Consider the following 25,667-nt stretch of genomic DNA (forward strand, 5'->3'; position numbering starts at 1 on the left):
TTCAGGCACAAACATCTTTTAGTAAAGGGAAGGCTAGATAAAAAGAATGGCTATATCATGCTGATGTGGAGGTGAGGGGAAAGAGAAAAAAATGAATGCGATTTTTTTTTTTTTTTAAGATTTTATTGGGGCAGGGGAACAGGACTTTATTGGGGAACAGTGTGTACTTCCAGGACTTTTTTTTTTCCAAGTCAAGTTGTTGTCCTTTCAATCTTAGTTATGGAGGGCGCAGCTCAGCTCCAGGTCCAGTTGCCATTTCTAGTTGCAGGGGGCGCAGCCCACCATCCCTTATGGGAGTCGAACTGGCAACCTTGTGGTTGAGAGGATGCGCTCCAACGAACTGAGCCATCTGGGAGCTCAGCGGCAGCTCAGCTCAAGGTGCCGTGTTCAATCTTAGTTGAAGGGGCACAGCCCACCGTCCCTTGCGGGACTCAAGGAATCGACCTGGCAACCTTGTGGTTGAGAGGCCACTGGCCCATGTGGGAATCAAACCGGGAGTTAGGAGCACGGAGCTCTAATCGCCTGAGCCACCGGGCCAGCCCTGAATGTGATTTTTTAAAGCATATTTATATTATAGAATTAAATTAATATCAGTGATTCTCAACCAGTAATGGAATCAGGGATGAGATTTTTTTGGTATCAAAGTCAGCCTAACTTTTAAAAGGTTAGGAAACATTGACCATTGATTTGAATAATTTGGATTGAGCCTTGGTTGGGATTTTACGAGTTTTCTATGGGAAGAAGTTGGGGTTCCTGAGCAAACTAATGGTCTCAACAAGACAAGGGCGATAAGTAGACATATCCCCCCAAACAGGCAATTTTTATTAGCATCCCTTTTTGTGTACATAAGTGGTCATCTGTTCATAAAAGCAAATATAACGCCTACAATTGGCAACACTTTGTTAGCCATGGACTGCCAACCAAAAGTCATTTTTTCATTTAAAAAAAGTACAATTTGGTTTTTTCTACTAAGTTAGATACATACTTAATTCTGAATTAGTAAGGTTTTATGATTGTCTGACTTCCAAGATTTGGGAAAAAGAAAAACTTCTCATTTCTCTCTCAATTTTAAAATAGCCACTAAAAGTATATTCTCTTTATTTGATTTATTCCTCACTTAAAGTTAACCCCTGTGACCCTCACCTTTCTAGCACATCTACACCTTATCTCTGGACAAGCATAGTGCTAGATGGGAGGGAGGAGACCATGTTAACGTCAGATTCCAAGTCTATTTCTTTTGCATTGCTAGACACCCTTACGTACTTATTACTTAAACAGATTTATTTGGGTTTAATTTTTCCGTCCTGCCTTTGTATCTAAACTTTTTCACCTCCTTCCCAAGGTTTTCAAACAGCTGGAAATTCATGAATACTTCACATTTACTTTTGATTTTAAAGATTGTAAATTGAGAATTGAAATTATTTTTTTCATTTAAAAGTAGAACACTTGCAGTGAATTTAATATGTGTAAAGAAAGACATTTGATTTTGTTGGTAATTAAGATAACTAATGTGTACTTCAAAAATACAGGTAACAGTGAAATTTTAGAGTGAGCACTATCATAACCCTAGGTTTTTAATCTTCTAAAAGTAAAATTGCTACCTAAGAACTGTTTTCCCCTCATTGTCTAATACAAATTTTAATGAGAATGGTGTGGAACAGAAATAAGTGCATATCTAAAACTGCCCATCTCTGAGGCCTATCTCCCTCTTTTATAGTAAATAGACTATACCATGCGTAACTTGTTATATATGTAGTTTACCATTAAAAAATCTTTTTTAATTTCCCATTTGTGATCCTACTAAACAAAACTCTTTGAGGGGTAGGTAAATAAGCTAGGTTAAGGGTGTAGTCTATCTAAACTCTTTTAGGTCATATGGATTATATGCTCAATTGCATTTAAAGGTTGTTTCATATATTAGTTGGTATTTCTTCATATATGTCCTTTCCTGTCTCTCCAACTACCCTGTAGGACTTTATAGCAAGGACCATCTTCTTAATTTATTTTTCCCTGTAGTCCTCTTAATTCTTAATGCAGCACTCTGCATCATGGTACATAGTAAATACTTGTTCACTGAGTGAAATAATTGGGAAAGAGGAAAGAAAGCAATAAAGAAAAATAGAGCAAAATGATTCAGTAGTACATGTATTCTGATGTGATTTAATATTTCTTGACTCTAATAGCATACTAACTTCTGTTGAAATAGCTTTATGTCCTCTAAATCATTTTATCGTGATCTGCTTAACAAAGTTTGTTTATATTTCTTTGAGAAAAATGTTTCCTGTGATAACTTTTTCTTACATAATCTTTTAAACAAAGTTTTAGATGTTTTGTTTTTATTTGCAATTACTTTTAACACAATTGGTTGCACCATAATTGATTGTCTGAGGATACGTTGTATCTTTAGTTTTCTGAACACCTCTCTGATTTCTAGCCCATATTTTTATAGATGGGACTTATTTTAGGCATCTAATCTCTTGGCTTAAACATGGTTTATGGTTATGTTAGATGAACGTCTTTGTCTTCCACTCTGATTTATAATCAGAGAAAAAGTATTTCCACTTCAGTGTCATAGATGGAAACCAGCAGTCAGAATCATTTACATCTTGCAGATGGTCCTGCTTTCTTACTAAGTCTATAACATAATCATCATTATTTTTTGCACTAGTAAATCAAACTTTTTCTCATTATATAGCTTCCATAATGTAGAGAATTCAGAGTGATCTCAAAGATACTAAATCTAAACAAATGGTAGAATTCTCATGTAAGAACTATGTTATACAATAAAAACAACATACAGGAGCTTTTTTAGCATAAAATCATGGATATTAGCATAAGCCACTGTTTTGCTGAAAGATTTGTTATTTTTATTGGGTTCTTTGCTGACAATGTACATTGTGATTTGTAATTGTTTTTCATCTTAATTGTGGAATAATTGTACGTTGTGTTCTATTTCTGTTGTTAAAAGTACTTTAAAACATACTTGTTTCTGAAATGAATGTCCTTTATCAGTAACAGGGGGTATCACAGAAGAGCAGTTCCAGACACATCAACAGCAGTTAGTTCAAATGCAAAGGCAGCAACTTGCTCAGCTTCAGCAGAAACAGCAATCTCAGCATTCCTCGCAGCAGACACATCCAAAAGCACAGGTTAGCGGGGGCTCGTCATCATGCCTACGTCTCCCTTTCTCTCCTAATGATGTAGTTTTGTTCAATTTTAGTCAAGTCACAGACGGTAACTTTGATATTGCCACTCTTAATTTTGGAGATGAAACCTAAGTGTCTTTTTAGTTAATTTACATAATTTTTAAGTGACTCGTTTATATTTTATGAGCGGAGCACTAAAGCAAAATACGGTGTTTTAATTTAGGAAAAAAGCAACTACTTTTTTTTTGAAGGGTTATTGAGAATTCATAAAAGTAATTATATACTCTTAGAACCGTCATCCTCCACCCCTACTCCCCCCAAAATATTTTTTTCAAGGATGTAACTTTCCTCACCCCTTCCTAAACTATATGTTTAAGAGCAATGTGGATGTCCCCCGTGAGCTGAAAGGTAATTCTCTTGAATTGTGCAACAAATCTAAACAACATAGCCCCCTTGACTCCTTGAATCACATTTCCCTGAAGAAAAGAAATGCCACAAGGTGAGGTTTTTCCATAAGCCCCACTAAATGAGGACACTGGATAAGAATAAAAATACCTTATGAAACTGTAATTGCCAGAGAAAGAAGCCGTTTCAATACCTTGATAGAGCTCTGTAAGGCTCATTTGGAACTTCTGCCTTCCAGAACTGTAGGAGAATAAATTTCTGTTGAATAAGCCACTAAAAACAACTGTAATTGAGAAGAGTGTTTCACGTTTGAGCCATCTGAAGAAAATAAACCTAGTATTTTAGGTCTTTAAGTTTTGTTGCTTCGTAATTCTAAAATAATAACTGAGATCAGCTTAGTTCCGTTGAGCGCTCAGGCCAGCATGTGCCCGTAGTAGTTCATCTCATTCCCAAAGGTCCGTACCCTCACCTTGGAGATCCGAGTCCAGCAACAGGAAAATCTCAGGGACCCTGGGACCCTCAACACTCCATGGTGGGCTTGGGACTGGCCTACATTCTGGGCTGTTGGCGAGACCTAACCAATATTAACACAGAATCAAGAGCAACGGCCATTACTTGCCTTCATTTGCTTTTGTGAGTCCCTTGGGTAACCAGCCTAAAGTATGTGTAGCCTCTGCTGCAAACTTAGGCCAAAACATATGTTTTACATTGTGACAAAAACGACTTTTAGTCATCTCTGTGATTTCGTTCATTTTGCCTGTAGTATCGAGATTGTCAAGTAATTTTTTAGGCATTCATTAACACTTACTGGAAAAATTAATAGAGCATTGAAGGTTGGGTTTTTCAATCCCCCAGTTCTTAGAAATAGTTTTTTGCTTCCCAGTTTTCAGTCACTTCCCTGCTTCATATGCCAAAAATAGTCTATGGAGTCCTCAATCTCTTCATCTAAACATTTTTAACTGATCAAAATGAAAATGACAGCAGTCTCTTGGGTTTGCCCGTTTCTTAATATGTTCGTGGAATCACATCTAAAACACTGAGACTTTAATTCTGTCCATGTTCCAGGGCTCAAGCGCCTCTGACTGTATGTCTAAAACCCTTGACTCAGCCAGCGCCCACTTTGCTGCATCTGCAGTGGTCAGTGCGCCTGTTCCAGGTCGCAGTGAGGCCGCCAAGGAGCAAAACACTGGCCACAACAACATAAACGGTGTTGTCCAGCCTTCAGGTGAGCCTGTGCGTGCATGTGGTAGTGACTAGCTCGAAGTGGTGACGCACTGATTTCAGGTATGGTTTTTGTTTTGTAAGTCCATGGGGAAAACGTTGTGCAGGATGTCATTCAGCGCCCTTCAGAATTTCTGTGGATAGGTGTGGTGGAATAGCTGCATGTTGTCAGGATTCACATAGGGCCTGCCTTCTCTTTCTTCCTGCACCCACTGTTTACCTACCCGTGGAACTGTCCACCCTGTCTCTTTTTATCCATGGACTGCCAGTTGCCTCACATCTTAGGAAACGCATCAAGCTAATGTCTACCCATCGCCATTGAAGTATCCATGCATTGATAAGAAGGCGAAATACAATCTGGGATGGTCTGTCAGTAAGCTTAAAATCGGGCCCACCTTCCCGCTCTTCCATACTCATAGGCCTGCTTTCTCTGACCTCTCCTGTTGAAATACAGTATGACTGAAACCCTGTAAGCTTCTCACTGCCCTGAGTCCTCAAAGACTTGCTGTTCCTGTCGCCACATAACTACTGTCAGACCTTAGGATTTGCCACTTAGCTTACATGTACTCAGGATCCTGGTTGCCCCTCCTTGCTGATGCTCTTAACATGTATAAATTCTAGTGGAAATCCAACTCTCATTTTCACCTGCCCTCAACCTCTTTGTCCTGTTACACAGTTTCCAAATATGGAGGCAGCAGAATACTTTGTAAAATCCCTTTTCTTTTTTTCTTTTCTTTCTTTTTTTTTTTTTTTTAAAGATTTTATTGGGGAGGGAAGGGGAACAGCACTTTATTGGAGAACAGTGTGTACTTCCGGGACTTTTCCAAGTCAAGTTGTCCTTTCAATCTTAGTTGTGGAGGGCGCAGCTCAGCTCCAGGTCCAGTTGCCTCCATTAGTTGCAGGGGGCGCAGCCCACCACCCCTTGTGGGACTCAAGGAGTCAAACTGGCAACCTTGTGGTTGAGAGCCCGCACTCCAACCAACTGAGCCATCTGGCATTGGCCCATGTGGGAATCGAACCAGCAGCCTTCGGTGTTAGGAGCACCGAGCTCCAACCGCCTGAGCCACCGGGCCAGTCCCGCAAAGCCCTTTAATGCAGGCCAGTAGAAATAGGGTGTCTTTGTCTTTGGGGTTGTAACAGGTGAGTATGTTGTACTTGCTGATCAGAAGCTGTCTTTGGAGAGGCTGTTACAGGGAAAGTTAATTTGGCATTTAATTAGAATACAAATGTTTGCATTTATTTGTGTTATTAAACTCCTAATTCTTTAAGAGTTTAATTAATGTCTTGTGATATGAATTGAATGATTTTTTGTTTCTCCTTCAGGAACCTCTAAAACATTGTACTCCACCAATATGGCTTTATCATCCAGCCCAGGGATTTCAGCTGTACAACTTGTAAGGACAGTTGGCCACACCACTACAAACCACTTAATCCCAGCATTGTGCACGAGCAGTCCTCAAACACTTCCCATGAACAATTCTTGCCTGACAAATGCAGTGCACCTCAATAACGTCAGTGTTGTTTCTCCGGTCAATGTGCACATCAACACACGGACTTCAGCACCATCGCCAACAGCCTTAAAACTTGCCACAGTTGCTGCCAGTATGGACAGAGTGCCAAAGGTTACTCCCAGCAGTGCCATCAGCAGCATAGCAAGGTGTGTGTGTGTGTGTGTGTGTGTGTGTGTGTGTGTGTACGCATGCACACACGTGCTTGATTCAAACATTGTTCTGTCCCTTTCTGCTGGTTGTCCTGTGGGAGGAAAAAGACGTTTTTGTTTTTTTATAATATTCAAGCAGTAGATGTCTGTTGATTGACTTGCTTTTCAACAGATAATTGAGTATCTGCTTAGTGTAAAGCTCAGTGACTTAGATTATTTGAGGTCACTAGTAGGGTGTTTAAATGCCAATCAGAATTGTAAAAAAAACAAAGAAAAGTCCACATCAAATAGGGAACCATCAAACTGAAAAAAAAATCAGTTTATTTTAGAAGCTTCAGTTACTCTTATATTACTTTTTGGTCATTTAGACAGTCTGGAAGGTTTGAATTGTTATTATTAACTTCCATGTTAGAGCTTTAATTTTCAACTCAATGTTTGTGTTTTCTTCAACATTAAACACAAAAGGAAAGTAAATTATCCTACGTGTATATTAAAATTTAGAATAGTCTGTGATTAACTAAATCTGAGATAATGTATTTCAGAGTATTTTTTATATTTCTTTCTATAAGACTAATATATGAGAACAGTGAATCAGAAAAAAATTATTTGCATAGATTCGTAACTACATGACCTTAAAGCTGTAAAATTAAACTAGTGGAAAGTTATTAAGTAGTGTCGTGCTCAATGATTACTGTTTTTGATCATCATAAGCTCCATCTATTGTAAAAAACTTAGATTGTCCTGTGTTATATATTTCATAAGTAATTTATGACTGGCTTATACTGAAATATGTTAAATTACTTTCTGTCCTAAGTAAATAGTTATAATCAAGGAATTAATAATTAATAGGATTTCTTAGCTGAAGGAAACTTTTTCTCATTCCTGTATAGAAATTGTAAAAATGGTATATGTTCTTGGGAAGTACATGTTTAGTTGCATAAAAACATATCTATAAATACTAAGTGATAACATCATATTCTAGAGAATGTTAATGTTTATTTTACTCTTTGCCTTATTATAGAGAGAACCATGAACCAGAAAGATTGGGTTTAAATGGAATAGCAGAGACCACAGTAGCTATGGAAGTGACATAACCTAAAACCTGTGGCTTTGAGCTGTGCTGGTGGTGTGCAGTCATTCATATTCCAGCCGAATGCGAAAGGCGACGCTCTGTGGATCACAGAGCATAACAATGGACCCAAATGGACTACAGTATATCAGATGTGTAATCGATATATGATGTATATTTTGTAAAATTGGGGAAATCACTACCTTGTAAAATAGTTTATTTGTATCATCAATATTATTTCTGTTACTTGAATAGTAGATATTCATCATCATGCTTTTGCACTTGAATTTGCAACTGAATGGATTTTAAAAAATAATTCTTTAATGGGATCATGAGCATGAAATGGGATCCTGCATCACTTGTTTTAACTATTTATTTTGCCATGTTTACATTTTGTATCTTGTAAAAATAAATCCAACTTTGTGTCTAAAAAGTTAAAGATTCATAGCTAGGAAATGAAATTCTTGTAATTTTTTTCTAAAGGAGCTGTAAAGTTTTCACTTGGTTCATTTTGTTTCACAATTTGACTAGATGGACTTTTTGGTAAATACTTTAGTGGCATTTCACTGTCAAATATGAAGTTCAAGGCAAAATAGTATTTTCTATTACTGTGCAGGGGAAAGGGATGGATCGATACATGCAAATTTAATGTAGTAACTCACTTTTCCATATATTTTGAATGTATATTTCTATTTATAATACCAGTTTATAAAAAATAATTACACAGAAAAAATGGACTAGGAAAAATTATGCATCTAGCACATTTAAACTGTGCAGATAAGAAAATTTTTCAAGGATTACATTTTATCTGAAGACTGCATATTTTAACTGGCTTTAAAACTGTAACACACCACATAAAGGATATTTTACCAGGTATGTATTGCATTATATCATTGCAATAATTATTGGAAGTCTAGATATCGAGCCATCCCAGGTGTTGGGGGGTGGGGAGGGTTGTGGCAAGATTGTCTTTTCAATTTTGGAGAGTTTTCCTGTGGCTACAAGGCAAGTAACGGGTTGGAAAAAGTCTGACTGTAAGCGTTGGACACCTTCATAGTGTAGTGTTTTAGTGACTTTTTTTATACGGTTCTTGTAAATTAGATACGTGTAGTGGTGTTTCAGAATGTTTGTTTATGCACTAGTTCAGACAACTTTCCCTGTTACTTGTTCTTGATAAGTGAAAACTGCAGGGAAATAAAAATACATATCAAAACATGGACATGCTGCATATGTGTTTATTTCACAATGTGCACACAGTATAAATAAAAATTTAAGGGAGATGATAGCACTTAACAGCACTTTCCATTTTCACAGTGCTTTCCAAGCATTAATGAAAAGAATTATAAGAAGCTCACCTGTGAGCACTATTGGGTTTCAAATAATCCAATATAAACTACCTTTGATATGAAAAGTTCTTGAAATATTTTATGGAATGTAGGTAATTTGCAGTGTAACATTCATTGAAATCTCATAAATGAGCCTCATTTTATAAATAAAAGTTTAGAGTAGAATTATATTGCAAGGGAGTTTTGTCAAGTAAGTACTGGGAAATGTAAATATTTTTAATGAATATGATGAAAACCATTTCAAACTTACATAATTTTATACTTTACATTTTTTATATCTGCAGTCCTGAAAGTTGTAAACTGATATGTCAGTTAAATTAATGGGCCAAGATTTCTGCTGAGAGTGGTTTTTATTCAGGTCCTAAATGTATAAAACAATTTATGGGCAAAACCATAGAAAAAAATAAATTTCATTTCTTCATTGGTTGTGACCTGATAGGATCCATGCTCGTTTCTGCCATGCTACCTCTGGAGTTCCTCATTGCTGATGATATAAAGGAAATAATTTTGATTTGATATGTATTATGACTGTGTTCATTCTGCTTATATAGTTGGGTGTATCTCCTTGCCATTAAGAACTTAAACCAACTTTAGTGCCATTTTCAGAGAAAGCTTTTTTTCCATTTTACTGAAGTAAAGCATGAAGTGAATTTGCCTTGTGTGATATACATGTTATAAATAATTTAAGTAAAACAAAAGCATTCGTCCATTTGTACAGTTTCTGGAGATGTGGCAAATCCAGAATTTATCAAAGACTGATAACCAATTTATTTGTTCTTTTTGAAGTAAAATAGAAAATAAGCCTTCTTTATTTGGGTGGTTGTAACTGTTGCATGGATGGCATTTCAGTTACTTGCACACACGTTTTGCCAGTGCTTTTCAAAAACTTACGTGACAGGTATTTATTTTCACCTTATTAAATTGAAGAACGGTTTATTTTTGCGTGGGCACTACCACTATCTCTTGGTTTTCTGAGGAAACTAGTGCTGGTACTTGCGGTTCAGTAAGCTCTAGAGTCCTCGGAGAATGTGTTTCTCGATGGGGTGAGTAGCAGGTTTGTATATTTTTTTAAACAAAGGTGTAACTCTCGTGTGCTGGGATATCTTGTAATTCAGCATAGATAAAAATATTCATAAACTAGTTTCCTGTCTTCCTGAAGAGAGTACCCTTTTTCCTAGATCATCATTTTTTAAGACGATCATTATGACAAATTACCATAATGCTAGCTGCAAGTATGTTTCAGGATGTGTCGCATATCTTTCTTTTGCAAAAGACCAAGGGAAAAGTGAAAATATCTGGAGGGCACATTTAAAAAATACACATTCTTTTTTAAAAATAGGGAATACAATGTTTGCAACTATGCTTAGTGTGTTTTATTACCAAGTTTGTTTGGGTGGGGGGCGGGAGAAAGTATCAAGGACTACCATTTCAGAGCCTTCTCCCTAGTACCGTGTTTCCCCGAAAATAAGACCTAGCCAGACCATGAGCTCTAATGCGCCTTTTGGAGCAAAAATTAATATAATACTCGGTCATATGTAAGACCCAGTATTACATATATTACATTATATTATATTAATATATAAGACTGGGTATTATTCTCGGTCTTATATTAAGAACAGGTCTTATTAATTTTTGCTCCAAAAGAAGCATTAGAGCTGATCCGGCTAGGTCTGATTTTGGGGGAAACACAGTATATACAGCTGTATGTGAGTACAATGCTATATGTATTTTGAACAAATTTTATTGATCAGTAATACTATAGACTGAAATGTTTTGTTGTCCCTTGATTGACTTGGCAAATTAAATTTCAAAAGGTTAAGGGTATCTCAGGTAACTGTGAATATTTTATCCTGTAAGAGGAGATGTTTTTAATCATTAACCACAACGTAATAATGTTGTGTCATGGAGCATGTAAAGTTCTTTCTTGGTGACTTTTTCATTTAGTCCCAACAACAATTGTGTAAAGTGCTGTTATTTTTCCCATTTACATGTCAGAAAAATTATGTTTGGAGGAGTTAAATAACTTGCCCTGTGTCATGTAGCTGGTAGTTAACTGAACCAGGAATTAAGCTTAGGTAGTCAACACTCTTAAGCCACTGCATCCATCTATAATGTGAAGGAAATGCTCTTCAAAGAAGTACTTACTATATTTTTCGGTCCACTTATTGGCAGCACCTATAGCAGAATTTTACATTTCTTTTGGAAAACAGCCTCCCCCACTCTTACACCAGCAGGCAATTAATGTTTGTCTTTTGCTTCTCAGACTGAGTGCATTAGATCCCACTGTGGCTTCTAGCCAGCATCCACCAAGCAAACCCAAACCAATCAGTTTCTCCTGGTCTGACCTGGCCGGTAAGTGTGAAGCTCAATCAGCAGGAGGCATTGGGAACGGGGTGTGGGCCAGAACCTGGCTGTATCAGCCCTTTCTGGACCTTCATTTCCCCATCTGTAAGAAAAGCAAGTTCCTGAAACTCCAAAAAAGCCTGGTGGAGGAATATGTGTGGCCCATGTGTCACTGGTTTGTCACCAAGGATGTAAATGATGTGAGATCTAAGACTGAGCATACAGTTAGTCTAGAGCTTTTTCATAGTCACTAATGCCATGAAGACTGACTGGAGTACGGACAATTGTATAATGTAATGCAGCGCAGCTTGTGCAAAACTACCCTTTCCCGGAAAAGAAGACCTCGCCGGACCATCAGCTCATGCGTCTTTGGGAGCAAAAATTAAGACCCAGTCTTATAGTAAAATAAGACCAGGTATAATGTAATATAATACCTGATCTTACAGTAAAATAAGACTGGGTCTTATATTAATTTTTGCTCCCAAATACGCATGAGAGCTTTTGGTCTGGCTAGGTCTTATTTTCGGGGAAACGATAATAACCCTTACCAACTTCAGTGACCACAAGTCTTGAAAGGGCACAGAATTATATTTTTCAGCGGAGACATCATTTGGAAAAACAAGACAGCACAGTGCAGTAAAATAGAATTTGTTGAGCCAGTTTTAATACTTGGTGCTCTTTAATTGGCTGGTGATTTTGTCATCTTTATATCTCTGAAATTGTGTCATAGGACAAATGAGAGAAATCAGATAACCTCTGAACATCTCATCTGGTACTACAGAAATCAAATCTCCCACTTCCCCTCTACCTACCTCCCCTAGTGGCTCTCTTGCTTTTCAGAAAAATCACCTCTGCTGTTGTCAGTACCTGTGGGCTTACCAGCGCCATTCAAAAGGATCGGTAACAAATCAGGCCTTTCTACCATGCCGTCTCCTTTTCCTGTTGTCTGAAGGAGGACTGTTTCTTATTTCAAACATATGGGCTAAAGCTTTGTGGCTGTAGCTTATTTCAAAGCTTGAAATGTTAGCACAGGAAAGAGGGAGGTGACTAGGCCCCATATTTTTCCAGCAAAGACCTATTTGATACAGAATTTTAGGCTTGGGCTATCTTGAAATGGGGTCTTTTATGTCATACCCATCTTAAGGGTCCTGTGTATACGTAAAGATGTTTTGTTCTCATGAAATCTCCCTTGTCATACAGTGGTGTATTCAAACAAGACCCCAGCTATGGCTGACTGACTGACGTTGCAGGTCAAGAAGATGATAAAATCTCTCTAAACATTGACGCTGCCGCATAGTGAACACCTGTTATCGTCAGGAAAGCCCAGGATTCTGCAGTTACCGTTCACTGCTAGAACAAAAGAGACTGCCCCTGATCACAAAAAGAAAATTATTTCACCTTCTGTATGCAGGCTGCGGATCTGATCAAAAGCACGTTCTAGAGCAATGACATTTCCCATTTGCCAGTGTTGCCAACCTGTTGCTCTGCTCAGTCCCAGGGCCCGAGGGTCGTGGGCACACAGCTCCTGACTCACTACTGCCCATCTCTTACCTGCTCTTCTCGCTGCCATGAGTAGATGTTGGTCAGTGGCAAGTGAGTCCAAGGAGGGAATGCCGAGATGCAGGGTTTCAGCTTTTAGCGTAAGATGTTATTATCTACTGCTGAGTAATACATTGTTAACAAACAGCACGTAATGCCGGTTAGGAGTCTGGCACCGGCTGAAATCAGGGTGGCAGCTGCTCTTTGTTCTCATCTGAGGTTCAAGTCGGGAAGGATTCACTTCCAGCTCCCTTAGATTGTAGACAACTTCCTGAGGGCTGTAGATTCAGAGCAATTTCCTTCTTCAAAGGTTTATGCTGCCTGTGAGGTCTTGCTTCAGGGAAGGTGTCGGCCTCTGAAGGGCTCATGTTATATAGGTGAGGCCCTTGCAGCCTAATCTACTTTGACTAACTCAGTCAACTGATTAAAGCCCTTCATCACATCTGTAACATCCTTTCACTTGTGCCACATTCAGTTAGAAGTAAGTCGCAGGCCTTGCCCACACTCTCAGGGAGGGAAGACACGCATAGATATTAGGAGACAGGGCTTCCCCAGGGTGTGTCTGCCATACCTGTGTAATTGGGTTAACTCCATCCCATTACCATTATAAAGATTCAATTTAAGGTATTCTCTAGTACAAACACTGCCAGTCTATAAATTATAAATTCCACAGTCTTGGATGTTTGGCCGCTCAGGTCTGTTCTGGAGATAAGCCTGCCCCTCATCAGCACGAAAGCCTTGTGGAAACTGGAATGGATGAGATCAGCTAGAGAGAGTAGACTGGAAAGAAAGCTGTGAACAGCAGAACCTCAGAATCTATGTGGCCGGGGCAGGGGAGGGGGGCAGCTGGCAAGGCAGAAGAGACTGAGGAGCAACTGGGGAGAAGGATGTGATAATCCAGGGGCTCCGAGTTCCTCTGGGAGAACTGCAGAGGCAGCGCGCAAGTGGGTGGAGAGGAGTGGGTTAGATTGGTAAGGACAGAAGGCCTGAGTTCTCGTCCCATCCAGTCCTTCAGCCAGCAGAGGCACTTAGGAGAGCTTGTAAAAGTACAGACTTGTGAGGCTCATCCCAGGCTGGTTGAACCTCCAAAGGGTTCGGGACACCAGTTTTTTTGGTTTGTTTTAGTTCTTTTTGTTTGTTTGTTTGATTGATTGGTTGGATTTTTGTTTGTAAGCTCATCAGATGGTGTTTGTTGATTGTAGCTAAGGTTGGGAATGATTGGTCTACATTTTCTGTTTACTGGTCGTGACAATGGACCAACTTGACTGAAAAGCTCAGAATTTATGTCCTTAGCTGTAAAATAATTAACAAATTATTTTCCCAGTCTCATTAACTCCAAGCGAATACAGAGAACGCCTCTCACTGAGCAAACTCATGGCCACTAGAAATAGTGTGGATTATTAAGAATGCCTTATAACAAATGCTTTCCCCCGCTCCTTGGAGGCTTTGAGACCATATGCTTCAAAAAGAAAAGTGTCTTGCAGTTCATCACAGATTAAAATTGTGGTTACTGAAATACTCTGCAGCAATTTGTAAATATACCTCATCACCCTCCCCTTGCAAGCTAAATTCCAAAGCACCCCCAGAACGTCAGCATGCTCAGAGACAGAATTGTTCCCCCTGATGGTCTAATCACTTTTCAAGTGCTCATTCATCACCAGTGGTAGAGGCCTTCAGGCTGTCTAGACCACGGCTGTCAGTACACCCTTTCCAACTGTGTATCCGTTACTGTGGTGCTTGACTGCAAGAACAGAGGTACTTCCCTTAAGAAGCTGTTGTAGAAGGATTTTGCTTGCCTGACATTTATCCACCACATTGGGGCTTCTCTTTCCATGAACCTCTTTGCCTCTCTTCTCAGCCATGGATTTGAATGCTATCTTTCTTCCTGTTGGCTTCAAATGTGTATCTTTAGCCCGGAACTCTGCTCTGAATTCCATTCTTGTCTGCCGAATGCTTTGTTGACACCAACCCTTGAAAGTCTCAGACATGCTCATACTTACCAGGTGCAAACAGTCTCTTACCTGCATATTCCCAGGGCTGTCACCACCACCTCTTCGTCCCACCACTGTCGCATCCAGCACACTGAGGGTTGTGGGGAGCGAGGAGGGTGGTGCAGGGTTAAGAAAAGACAGTAGCCATGAATAGTGTGCAAGCGGGGCCAAGGGGCTGCAACCTCAAGGACTAGCTCTGAATCAGGCCTACACATAGTTTTTATTACTTAGGCAGGGAAGTAAAGGAGATGAAGCTTGTGAATCTCAAGATCTGTGAATTCCATACATCATTATAGGAAACTGATTCAAGCCAGTCACCCTTGCCTGCAGGCAGCTGTACCTTAAGTGTCAGGATGTATGTACCTCCCCAAGGGACAAAACCTTTATGCATATGAATAGATGGAGAGCACATCATTGAATCTCTTCCCTTGCAGGTTTTGGGAAGGAAAACAGCCACTGAGGCAGAGGCTCGCCTTAGCCTGGGGGGGGGGGCGGGCTGTGCCCACCTCTGTGAACCCCGTGGGTTCTCTTACTGGTCCCCACTTGACTGCGCCTGGCTTGAGTTGTCCCCCCCCCCCCCCGGGGGGGGGAATCTTACTCGTCATTGGCTGACCAGCCATCTTTCTGGAGCCAATCAGGGAGACATAAGGTGCAAGCACAAAGGTGAAGCAAAGTCCCTGAAAGGATCCATCTCACAGACTCTCCTTTCTTTAGGGGCAAATACAAGGAAACAAACAGGCTGCTGAGTGGCAACACACCACCACTCGCCCCAGTCTTTACCATCTCAGATATGGCACCTCCGTGTACCTAAGAGTCAATCTGATTTCTCCCTTTCCTCACTACCACTCCCACCCATTATAATCCATCCTCAAGTCTTTTGACATGAGCTGCAAAATACCAGGGGTGCCCAAAAAACGTATACAAATGGATACTTTGGTCAACGTTGCTCAAGCAGTAGTTCGCCATGATCAGAAGCGTCTAGATGCTGATGGTAACCACTTTGAGCACCTCTTGTAATTGCAGAAGTCAAACGTGACTTGTATTCATCTTTTGTTGTCAGTATATATTGACTATTACCATTCTAATACAGCTTTTCCCTTTGGTAAAATGTGTATGGATTTGTTTGGCACCGTCTGTAGATACTGGGTCCATGTTTTCCTTGTTCAGACCCCTGCCATCTCTTGCACTGCAGCAGCGTTATGATACTTCTCACTTCCATTCTTTCCCATTTCCAATCAATTCACATGGTACCAATACAATCCCTTAAAAACCAGATTATCTCAGTTGTCTGTTAAAACCCCTCCCGTCGTTTCCCATTAGCCTTAAAATCCAGCTTCCTACCGTGACTGTGAGATCCGTGGCCTTCGCTGCCTTCCTCGCCAAACTCATCCTGTATTCCTTCCTCACCTCGCCACACTCAGGCCACACTGGGGGATCTGGGTCACTTTCACAAATGATTTCCTGCCACAGAGCCGTTCTACATGGCCATCCCGCTGCCTAGAACACTCTTCCTGTTACCTCCTCATCTTTTAGGGCTTGAGATGAGGGGCCCGTCTTCAGAGAGGTGCTCTCTGGCTTTCCTCCTCTGTCATTCTCTGTCCCAGCCCCTTCTCTGTGAGTGATAATGAAGGAAATCATTTTAATTATTTGTTTATTAGTCCCTTAATCAGCCTCATGAGCCTCGCGATGGCAGGAACTTTTCTGTTGTATCTCCTGCACTCAGCACAGAGCCTGGCACATGGTAGTTGCTGAAGTATTTGTTTAATACATAAGTGAACGAATAACAATTAGTGCTGTCAGAGTCAAGGAATTTCCTTTTTATTTTTTATTTTTGTTATTTTAACCCAAAACATGGTAATCACTAAACATAGTTTCATTTCTCTTGGACTTATTAACCAAACAAACTTGAAATCTAAAGTAGTTCAATTATGCTTAAAATGATTGACCTATAGCTTCAGAAACTTCATTTTCCTTGTGAAGCTTTCTTAGGAGGTCGCTGCCATCTTTCATCCATAGTGTAGCAGATGGTTGTGGGTGGGTAGTGGCAGAAAATAGGCTTCATTTTAAGAATCCCAAAAGCTATCTTTTTGCTTACATTTATACAGAATTAGCAGCTGTGCTCAAGTATAAGAAAACCTGGGAGCAGATTGGTGGCTAGCTGCTGGTTTTGTCGTCATTCTTGGAAGCTGGAAACTTCATCAATGATTGCTGTAAGGCTCATGTCTGGGGTTTGTGACTAGACTAATCAATAGTTTTCTTATGCATTATGCTTTCTGGGTGTATTTTTGTCCAAAAATTAGATTTCAACACACTTATCAGGAATGTGGTGAATTAACAAACTTTCCACTCAAGCTATTTTGGAGGGAAGATGTTGCTTCACACCAAAGCCACGTCGATGTCTGCCAAAAATGCAAGTAACATTTGTACCCACCTGCTGATGTTTGACACCAGTTCTCTTCCAGAGGTAGCTTGACTTGGGGTTCAGTTTTCATCTGTAAACCAATCTGTTTGCTTTATAAAGTGCTCTTCTCCCCAACCTCCATCACTGCAGGTAAAATTTGTTTCTGTGTTTATGAATGAGGAACAGTGTTTTACTCAAAGGCCTTGCCTTTTTCCATTTTGTCTTGGGAATAGATGGCCTAGACTTTATAACTAAAAAGAAGCCCTGATGATCTCGTCCACCTCTCTCCGTTTACATGTGAAGAAAGTAGGAGCCTGGGAGATGAAGACGCTTGTCCGGAGTCACAGAGCTACATGGTGCCCCGTCTCGGACTAACCACAGAAAGGTGCCAATTCCTGTGTAACTTCCTAACACCCCTGACCTTGGTCCAACAAATGGCTTGTTTAAGTGGGTTTTAGTTCTCAGTTAGAAGTGCAAGTTTGAAAGTGTCGGGTGGCCATGTTACTAATAAACATTTAGGCGGTTTATTATATACATCGTGTAGGTTAGGGACCCTTAAAAACTGTATGTCTTGAAATTAGTATTTGAAATGTCCGTTTGCATTGAGAGTAATATTTAAGATTATTACATGTAAGTAGAAATGCATTAAATTAAACAATTTTTTTTAATTGCAGGCCAACTTTTCAGAAGTTTTTTATATATTCACTAGTTCAGCCTAATTTCATTGGATTAAAGTACTTATTTGCAAGTATTTAAATTAGATGTATCTTTAAAACTAGCAATTTCCCTGGAAAGTAGTAAATTACTGGGGTAGTGAACTCCTGCTAATGACACTCAAGAAATCTATAAAGATTGCATGGAAATCGGGATAAGATGCCTTCTTTTGATTTTATTTACTAATTTTTCAGAATATCTGAATTTATCATTTCATGCAACTATGGACCACTCGCTTTGTTTAAGACACCCTTGGGCACTGTTAGGGACATAGAATTTTAAGTCACTGCCCTCTGGGGAAAAAGACATACACATGTACCAATTGGGGTGATTGGAAAAGAAATAAGCTGACCAGGGTCTTGGTTACAACTCCTGCATCTGCCAGATGGGATGTTGGAATCCCCCTAATATGGTTCCCAAACTCCAGGGCTTCACATTACTCTTAGAATAAAAAATCCAGCTACACAGCCATTCTTGACCTGCTCCCTGCCCACCTCTTCGATCTGGTCCATCTCTGTCTTCTCCTGTGGCCACAGTGGCCTTGGTCCACCTGGTTGTATCCATCAAGCTGCTCCCACAGAGCCTTTGTGCTCTGCTCCCTCTGGAATGCTCTTTCTTCACATCAGCTCATGACTATAGCTCTTCAGGGGGGCCTTCCCCACCCACCTTTTCTAAATTCTGCAGTTAAACTATTACTTCACCTAGTTTTACTTTCACCATAGCACATATTGCTCCCTGAAATTATCAGTGTATTTGTCCATTTATTTCTTGTTGCCTGTTTCTCCTCCTGGACTGCCAGTCTCTTTAGAGCTGGAACAATGCCTGTCTTATTTCTGGCTCTGTCCTCATTACCTCCCACGGCAGCCTGGAATGTAAATAGGGGCTCAGTAAATAGTTCCTGAATAAAAAAGTAAATGAATGGTGCTAGGCTGGTTACACTGGGATTTCCTGAGAGCTTTTAAAAAACAAAGCAAAAAATACCCCCAGACTTCTGGGCTATTCCTCCAGAGATGCGGATTCATTCTACAATGAGTCAGTCCTAGGACTCTGCTTTTAAATCCTGCTCCCCGTCACCCCTCACCAAATCTTACATATACCCAGATTTAGGACTCAATATACTAACACCAAGGGATCCCTTGGGATCTTCCACCTCCCAACGCAGCCTGTTCCAGTTCTGACTGCTTTATTAGAAACATCTTTCTGATGCTGAGCTACAGCCTTCATCTAATTCCTACCCATTGGTCCAAGCTCTAATCTTTAATATGTCTGCAGAATATGTCTGCATTCATTCATTCATTCACTCATTCATTCAGTAAATATTCATTGGCAGTCTGTCATATACCAGACAATGTTTCTAGGTGCAAAGATTGAGCAATTAAAACATTGCACTAAGACGTCTTTCATGGCCATCCCCATCCACCTCTACAGATAGCCATATTTCCACATTTATTAGTCTCTGGTTTCTCCTTATAGTATTTCTCAATGCAAATACAAATGATGATGATGATAGTAATAATAATAATAATTAATAATAATAATAATAATAGGGCTGGCCCCGTGTCTCAGGTGGTTGGAGTACTGTGCTCCTAACGCCGAGGTCTCCAGTTCGATTCCCACATGGGCCAGTGAGCTGCACCCGCCACGGGCTGCTCGGCGGCAGCCAGTGAGAGCTGCTGTGGGCTGCTGTGGGCTGCTGACCAGCGGCCTCAGCCAGGGGAAGTGGGGGGGAGCGCAAGGCTCATAACACCAGCATGGGCCAGGGAGCTGTGTCCTACACAACTAGACTGAGAAACAACGGCTTGAACCGGAGTGGGAGGGAGGAGGTGGAAGAAAGGGGAAAAAAAAAAGAAATTTAAAAAAAAAAGGTGATAATAATAATCCCTCATTTCCTCCGCAAAATGAAGCAAACTACATACATTATTTGTACCTTTTTTTCAAACTTAAAAGCCTAAGAAATCTATTAGTGCAATGAGAATGTTTTCATTTTTTCATAGATGCATAGAATTCTATTTTGGGGATATACCACTGATTATGTCCACATTGTCGAACTTTGGGGTTACTTCCAATCTTGTGTTCCTGTAAACAGTGCTGTAATGTAGATGATCCCAAGTTTTTCCTGTAAAAGGCTAGATAGCAAATATGTATTTTAGGCTTTTTGAGCCAGTAGGAAAAATTAAGGTTATTATGTCAATACTTATTTAATAGAAAACAAATTTCCCCAATTTTTTTACTGATGGCATTCAAAACTATGTGGATACTGAAATGTAAATTTTATATAATTGTCACGTGTCATAAAATATTTTTGTTTGAATTTTTTTTCAACCACTTAAAAATGTAAAAATCTGCATAGATGTAAAAAAAAAAAAAGTAAAAATCAATCTGAGCTTACAGGCCATATAAAAACCGGGTAGCAGGCCAGATTTGGCCAGTGGTCCTTTGAATGATACATATATCACTTCCTATGTGTGCAGGTATATATCTGGGAAATAGATTTCCAAAATGGGATGAATGAGTTAGGGAATATTTGCAATTTGAGGAGGTATTAACAGGATGAAAGTTGTGGGATTTTGTACTCTCACCAGTAATATTTGAGTGTCCATTCCCACCCAGCCGTTTCTATAGAGGGTGTTTTTAAACTTTGGGATTTTTGTCAATCTGAGAGACGAAAATGGTATTTCAGTGTAGGTTTAATTTAGAATTATCTTATAATGAAAGAGACTGAGTATCTTTTCATATATTTAAGGGTCATTTTGATGTCCCTTCACCAATCTTTTTATTGGGTTATTGGTCCTTTTCTCAATTTCTAGGAATACTTTATAAAACAGAAAAATTAGCACTTTCTCTATGTTAGGAGATGCAACTATATGTCTTATGACTTTGCTTAATATATATTTTTTATCACACGAGTTTGTTTTTCAGTCATGAAGTCAAATATATCAGTGTTTAATGCCTTTGGTTATTGAGTCATGGTTAGAAAGGCTTTTCCCACTCAAAAGTTATAAAGAACTTACCCCCTTGTTATCTTCTCATACTTGTATGATTTAATTTTTTTATATTTAAATATTGATCCATTTGCAGTTTTTCCTGGCAAAGGATAAGAGGCATGGATTCAGCTTTATTCAGAGTTGTATTAAATTTTTGTTAGTACCAGTAAGTCCACTTTTTCTTTATTGATGATATCCTGCCTTTATCATATTCTAAATTCTAACATGTATTTGGGTCTATATCTGCTTTTATTTTCTGTTCTATTGGTGTTACCTAGTTATGTGCCATATCTTAATCTTGCTGTTTTAATACTTGGGCTTTATAATATTTTAAATATCTGAAAGTCATAGTCTACCATCATTGCTCTTCTTCTTTTTTTTTTTTTCTTAGAGTTATTCTGCCTATTTTCTATGTATTTTATTTTCAATATCAGCTTTAAATCATCTTATTAAGAATACCAATCTTTGTCATGTTTAGTGATTTTTGGTCTAAATTCTATCCCACCTAATATTAACGCAGGGGCTTTTTCTTTCTTTATATTTAAATTTTACAGATAATTTTTTTTTTGAGATGACATTCACACAATATAAAATTAAGTAGTGTAATGGGAACTGTTCAGTGATATTTAGTACACAATTCAGTGTTGTGCAACTATCACGTCTACCTACTTCCAAAACATTTCAACACCCCAAAAGGAAACCTCATAGCCATTAAGCAGTTGTTCACCATTTCCTTCTCCCCGCAGCCCCTGGCAACCATCCATTTGTTTTCTGTCCCTATGTGTTTACCGATGCTGGTACCTACTTTTTGTGTGCACATATTAAGCACAAAAAAAAATAACTTGTTGAGCTGAACAATCTGGATTGCTTCTACCAATGGGAAGGAGAAAGCTGTTCCCTTTTTCAAGATAATCCTTTTCTGGACTATCTAGAGATTCTCTTTCCCATTTTCAGAGAGCCCTCCACTAAAGGGTCGCACCCCCAGCTCCCTAGAGGACGTGGCCCAGGATTTCAGATGGCATTTGCGGGGAGGCCAGTGCCCCTCACCCCGTTGTCAAAGGTGTGTGGGTTCACAGGGCTGCCGACTGTGTTCCCTCATCCTCGGGAATGCTGCCAGGTCACCCTTCCATCCACGTCCCCTCCCCACCCTGCTCCGACCTCAGGATTCCCATTAGGGAGCCTGGTAGCAGCTTGGCCTCTCCTAGGCCCAGGAACCCTTACACCTCCACCCCCAACTCCCAATTAGCTGAGAAGCTTTCTTGCAGTTGACACAGGGCCAGGATTCCTGGATCCAGTGCCAAGAAACCTCTTGTACTAATTTAAAATCACAATGCCCAAAAGTCTACCCTTGAGGATGTCTGTGAATCATGCACACTTCCCAGAGCTGCCAGCCAGACAAGAACAGCCAGGGTAGAGGGCTGCTTGGGAGTGGACGCTCAGCACGGTACTAGGCCGTGCAAAACCCTCAGTCTCATCCCTTCACTTGCCGTTCTCCGCTGTTCCCTGTCTCTGCCAGACCTGGCCATGCAGGGAGTGGTTGGTCTGGAGCAGGGGAGAAGAGCTGGGAGCCTGGGGCAGGCTTTGGGGCCCTCAGGGTCTGCAGCAGCCAGGAAATGCACGGTGCCTCTGGGCCTCACAGCCATTGCTCAGCTGTGAGAACTAAGTAAGGTAGATTTCTCTCTCAAGAAATTGCTTGAGCACGATTTTTTTTTTTTTAGCCATGGCAACATCTGCCTGTGCCACCACTTCCTCCTAGATCCTCATGAGCATATGCCAACCCTGGCAAGAGGAAGGCACGCACTGAGTTTGTTTTGTTAGCACCCACCTCTCAGGGAAAACCATTATTTTATTGTTGTTTTAGGATTTTTACCTCCAATCATTCAGCGTATAGGCCAGCACTGCCCAATAAAAATACAATGCAAGCCAAATCTGTAATTTAAAATTTCCTAGTAGCTGCATTTAAAAAATGTAAAAAAACACAGGTGATAGCAATTCTAATAGTCGATTTTATTTAACTCAGTACTATATCCAAAATAGTTTATTTTCAACATGTAATCAATAGAAAAATAATTAGTGAGATATTTTACACTCTTACTAAGTCTGTTTAATGGAAGACTATTTTACACTGTTTCCGTTTTTAATATTTGATGGATGAATTAATTAAAAGTAAATAAAAATGTAAAATTCAGTTTGTCAGTCACACTGGCCCCAATTCAAATGCTCGATAGCCACATGTCACTAGGGTCTACCATGCCTGACAGCACGGGTACAGGGATTGGGAACAAAGTGGGAAGCTCTAGTAAGGAGCCCAGCTTTTAGGATCTTACTTGGATATCCCTGTGTATTAGCCACGTCTTTTATTTTCTGTCTTCTGATATGTTGATCCTGGAGGAACTGCCCCTCCCAGTACCTGGAGAGAGCAAACCACTTGCCTGCAAGTGTGCCTTTCGTATACAAACCAACCGTGTAGAACCCACTCCCCAACCACCTCCTCTATGGGGCTCTCACACTCCCTCTCTGCCCCAGTCACTCCAGGGCCAGGGCCCAGCCAACTAGGGACAGCCCTGTGCCCAGCGCCCGCTGAAATGATTCAAACTCTCCAATCCTACGCTTGCTCCGCCTGCCTCACCTGGTCCTTCCTGTGAAAAGCACAGTAAAGGCTCTTGCCCACATCTTCTCCTCCCTCCTTCTGCCTCCTGGGCTCCAGTGTTTCTGGGTCTGCCCCTCCCCTGCCTGTTGTAGCCATGTCTCCTGTTCCTCGAGAACTGTGAGTGTAATAAATGTCTACCTTCAGGACACTCACTTCCATGTCTGCTTCCCTTCCATACCTAATTAAAACAAATCCCAGGTACCTATAAACCACCCTCTTCTGGGGCTCATCCTCCCTTCCATCCACTTCTTCCTCCTCTCCAGCGCTGGCTGCTCCTTCTCAACTCTTCTTTGTTCTGAGCATGAAACTCCTGGTGGGTTAAGCTCTTGTTTCCCAAGCAGGCCTGCCATGTCCACTTGCACGGGTCGGTTGTACACAGTGACCTGTTAGGACTGGGACCCAGCCTGCCCTGGGTGGGCCGGAGGAGGCCCCTTGATCCATGGGCTGTGAGACATTCCTGAGAGCCTCCCTCCCACCGCCCTACCTCCCGAATTCCAACATGGAGCCTTCCAGAAGTGTCTGCAGACCTTGTGTCCCTCGAACAGAAGGCGGGAGCCTAGTCATGTAGGGGCTTTGTTATCGCTGGAATCCTTTGTTATCCCTGGTATCCTTTCCCAGGGAAAATCTGCAGGAAAATGGCCCCAGCTGCCTGAGGCCACAGTGTGCAGGCAGGAAAACTGCTCTTATGCCTCCTCAGCTGCTCTGCTTCCGCTTCTGGATGGAGTCCTCACGGTTACCCATCCAACCCCACTCCAGCCCTAATTTTTACCAGGGAGGAAATGACTGAAAACAGCTCCCCTGCCTCTTGCCTGTAATTCAGGAGGGCTCAAGTTTTCCAAAAATGATTCTCGAGAGTACGCCAAATGGATGGTTCTCAAACTTTAAGGTGCATCAAAATCACTGGAGGCCCCACCCCCAGAGTTTGTGACTCAGTAGGTCTGACAGACGACCCATGAATGCCAAAGCTGTTATCCCTGGGACCACACTTTGAAAACCATGTTACAGATGCCATGTTTCAGGCATCAGTCACCACCTGAGGTGGCCATGACTCTAGTTTCCTAAGCTTTCCTGAAATTCAGGCGTTCTTGTTCTGCAAAGCACGGCTCCTGAGCTTTCTGGGGAGAGATTCTGTACTGATGTGGGTCATTTTGTTTCCCCTAAGCAAGTCTTACATATTCTCTCTGTGAAAGCTTGTTGGCCGGGAACAAATATCCAATATTGTTTTGCACACTCTGTGTGTTTTTCTGACACCCAATTTATGATGGTAATTTTCAAAACTCCAGAGAAGAAATGCATTACATTCCTCCTCTCCTTGCCCTCCATTGAGTGACACCAGGGTTCTGATTCCACAACAAATAAGGATTTTTCTGGGCCTGTTGCTATGAGCTATAAACATTACAGGGGGAAAAATCAAGAAGGGTCTTATTTTAGAGAAACCTATTTCTCCCGGGCTCTCTCCTTTCCCACTTGATAAAGATGTTGGTTTTTCGGGAACCCCAGCTCAGCTCCTGGAAGCCACAGCAGCATCAGTGGGATACTGACAAGAAAAGCAAGACTCCTCCCCCACTAGGTACCAGCTTTCCTTGGAGAATGGGGAGCCTCATTAAATGACAGCAAGCTGAAAATTGTCAGCAAGGGAGGCGATTTGCATACAATGTTGAAAGCCCTGTGCAATCATCATTTCCGAGTTGTGACTGCCTGTCTGCAAGGACCCCTCGGATGGTTCTCCAGATTGCTGCAGCCTTCCAAATTGGACCCGGTTTTGTGCACTGACGTCTGTATGTGCTATCTCCTAGGGAGGAGGGGGTGGAAGAGAGAGCAGCTTTTAAAGAGCTCCTTAAATTAAAACCCAAATCATCTCCAGTCTGCAGTGAAAACGGCCTCAGCCAGGCATGCATTCTCTTTGCACAGCCAGTGAAGGAAGCAGAGAGGTGGCCCCTGGGACAGACAGATGGCCTGTCACTTAACTCTTTCTGCACTGGCAGGCATGGCAATCTTCAGGAGCCAAACTGAATAGCAGCAGGAAGCACAGAGCCCATGTTGAGTCAGGGTTCTGAGTAGCAGAATCACTTGCGGAGCTTTTTAAAAATGCCCAAGACTGAACTCATCGCCAGACCAAATCAAAATACCTGAGGTTGGGGCTTGCGCATCAGTAATTTCCACTCGACCTCCACCCAGTAACTCAAATGTGTGGCCCG

At 40.8% G+C, this 25,667-nt stretch overlaps 1 protein-coding gene across 3 annotated transcripts in view; it reads left to right on the top strand.

Annotated features, from left to right (window-relative positions):
* EPC2 (enhancer of polycomb homolog 2) overlaps positions 1 to 8,718 on the top strand; it is a 114,029-nt gene extending 105,311 nt beyond the window's left edge. Inside the window, exons 11-14 of one of the 3 annotated variants that reach the window (XM_019737477.2) lie at positions 3,013 to 3,149; positions 4,617 to 4,776; positions 6,096 to 6,429; positions 7,454 to 8,718. In XM_019737477.2, coding sequence (XP_019593036.1) covers positions 3,013 to 3,149; positions 4,617 to 4,776; positions 6,096 to 6,429; positions 7,454 to 7,526 — 704 coding nt within the window. In that variant the 3' untranslated portion in view covers positions 7,527 to 8,718. The remainder of the gene's footprint in view (positions 1 to 3,012; positions 3,150 to 4,616; positions 4,777 to 6,095; positions 6,430 to 7,453) is intronic. The other 2 variants (XM_019737478.2, XM_019737479.2) reach the window with 2 other exon arrangements.
* The last annotated feature ends 16,949 nt before the right edge of the window (positions 8,719 to 25,667 follow it).

Source organism: Rhinolophus sinicus, linkage group LG01 (genome assembly GCF_036562045.2).
Source record: "Rhinolophus sinicus isolate RSC01 linkage group LG01, ASM3656204v1, whole genome shotgun sequence".
NCBI lineage: Eukaryota > Metazoa > Chordata > Mammalia > Chiroptera > Rhinolophidae > Rhinolophus > Rhinolophus sinicus.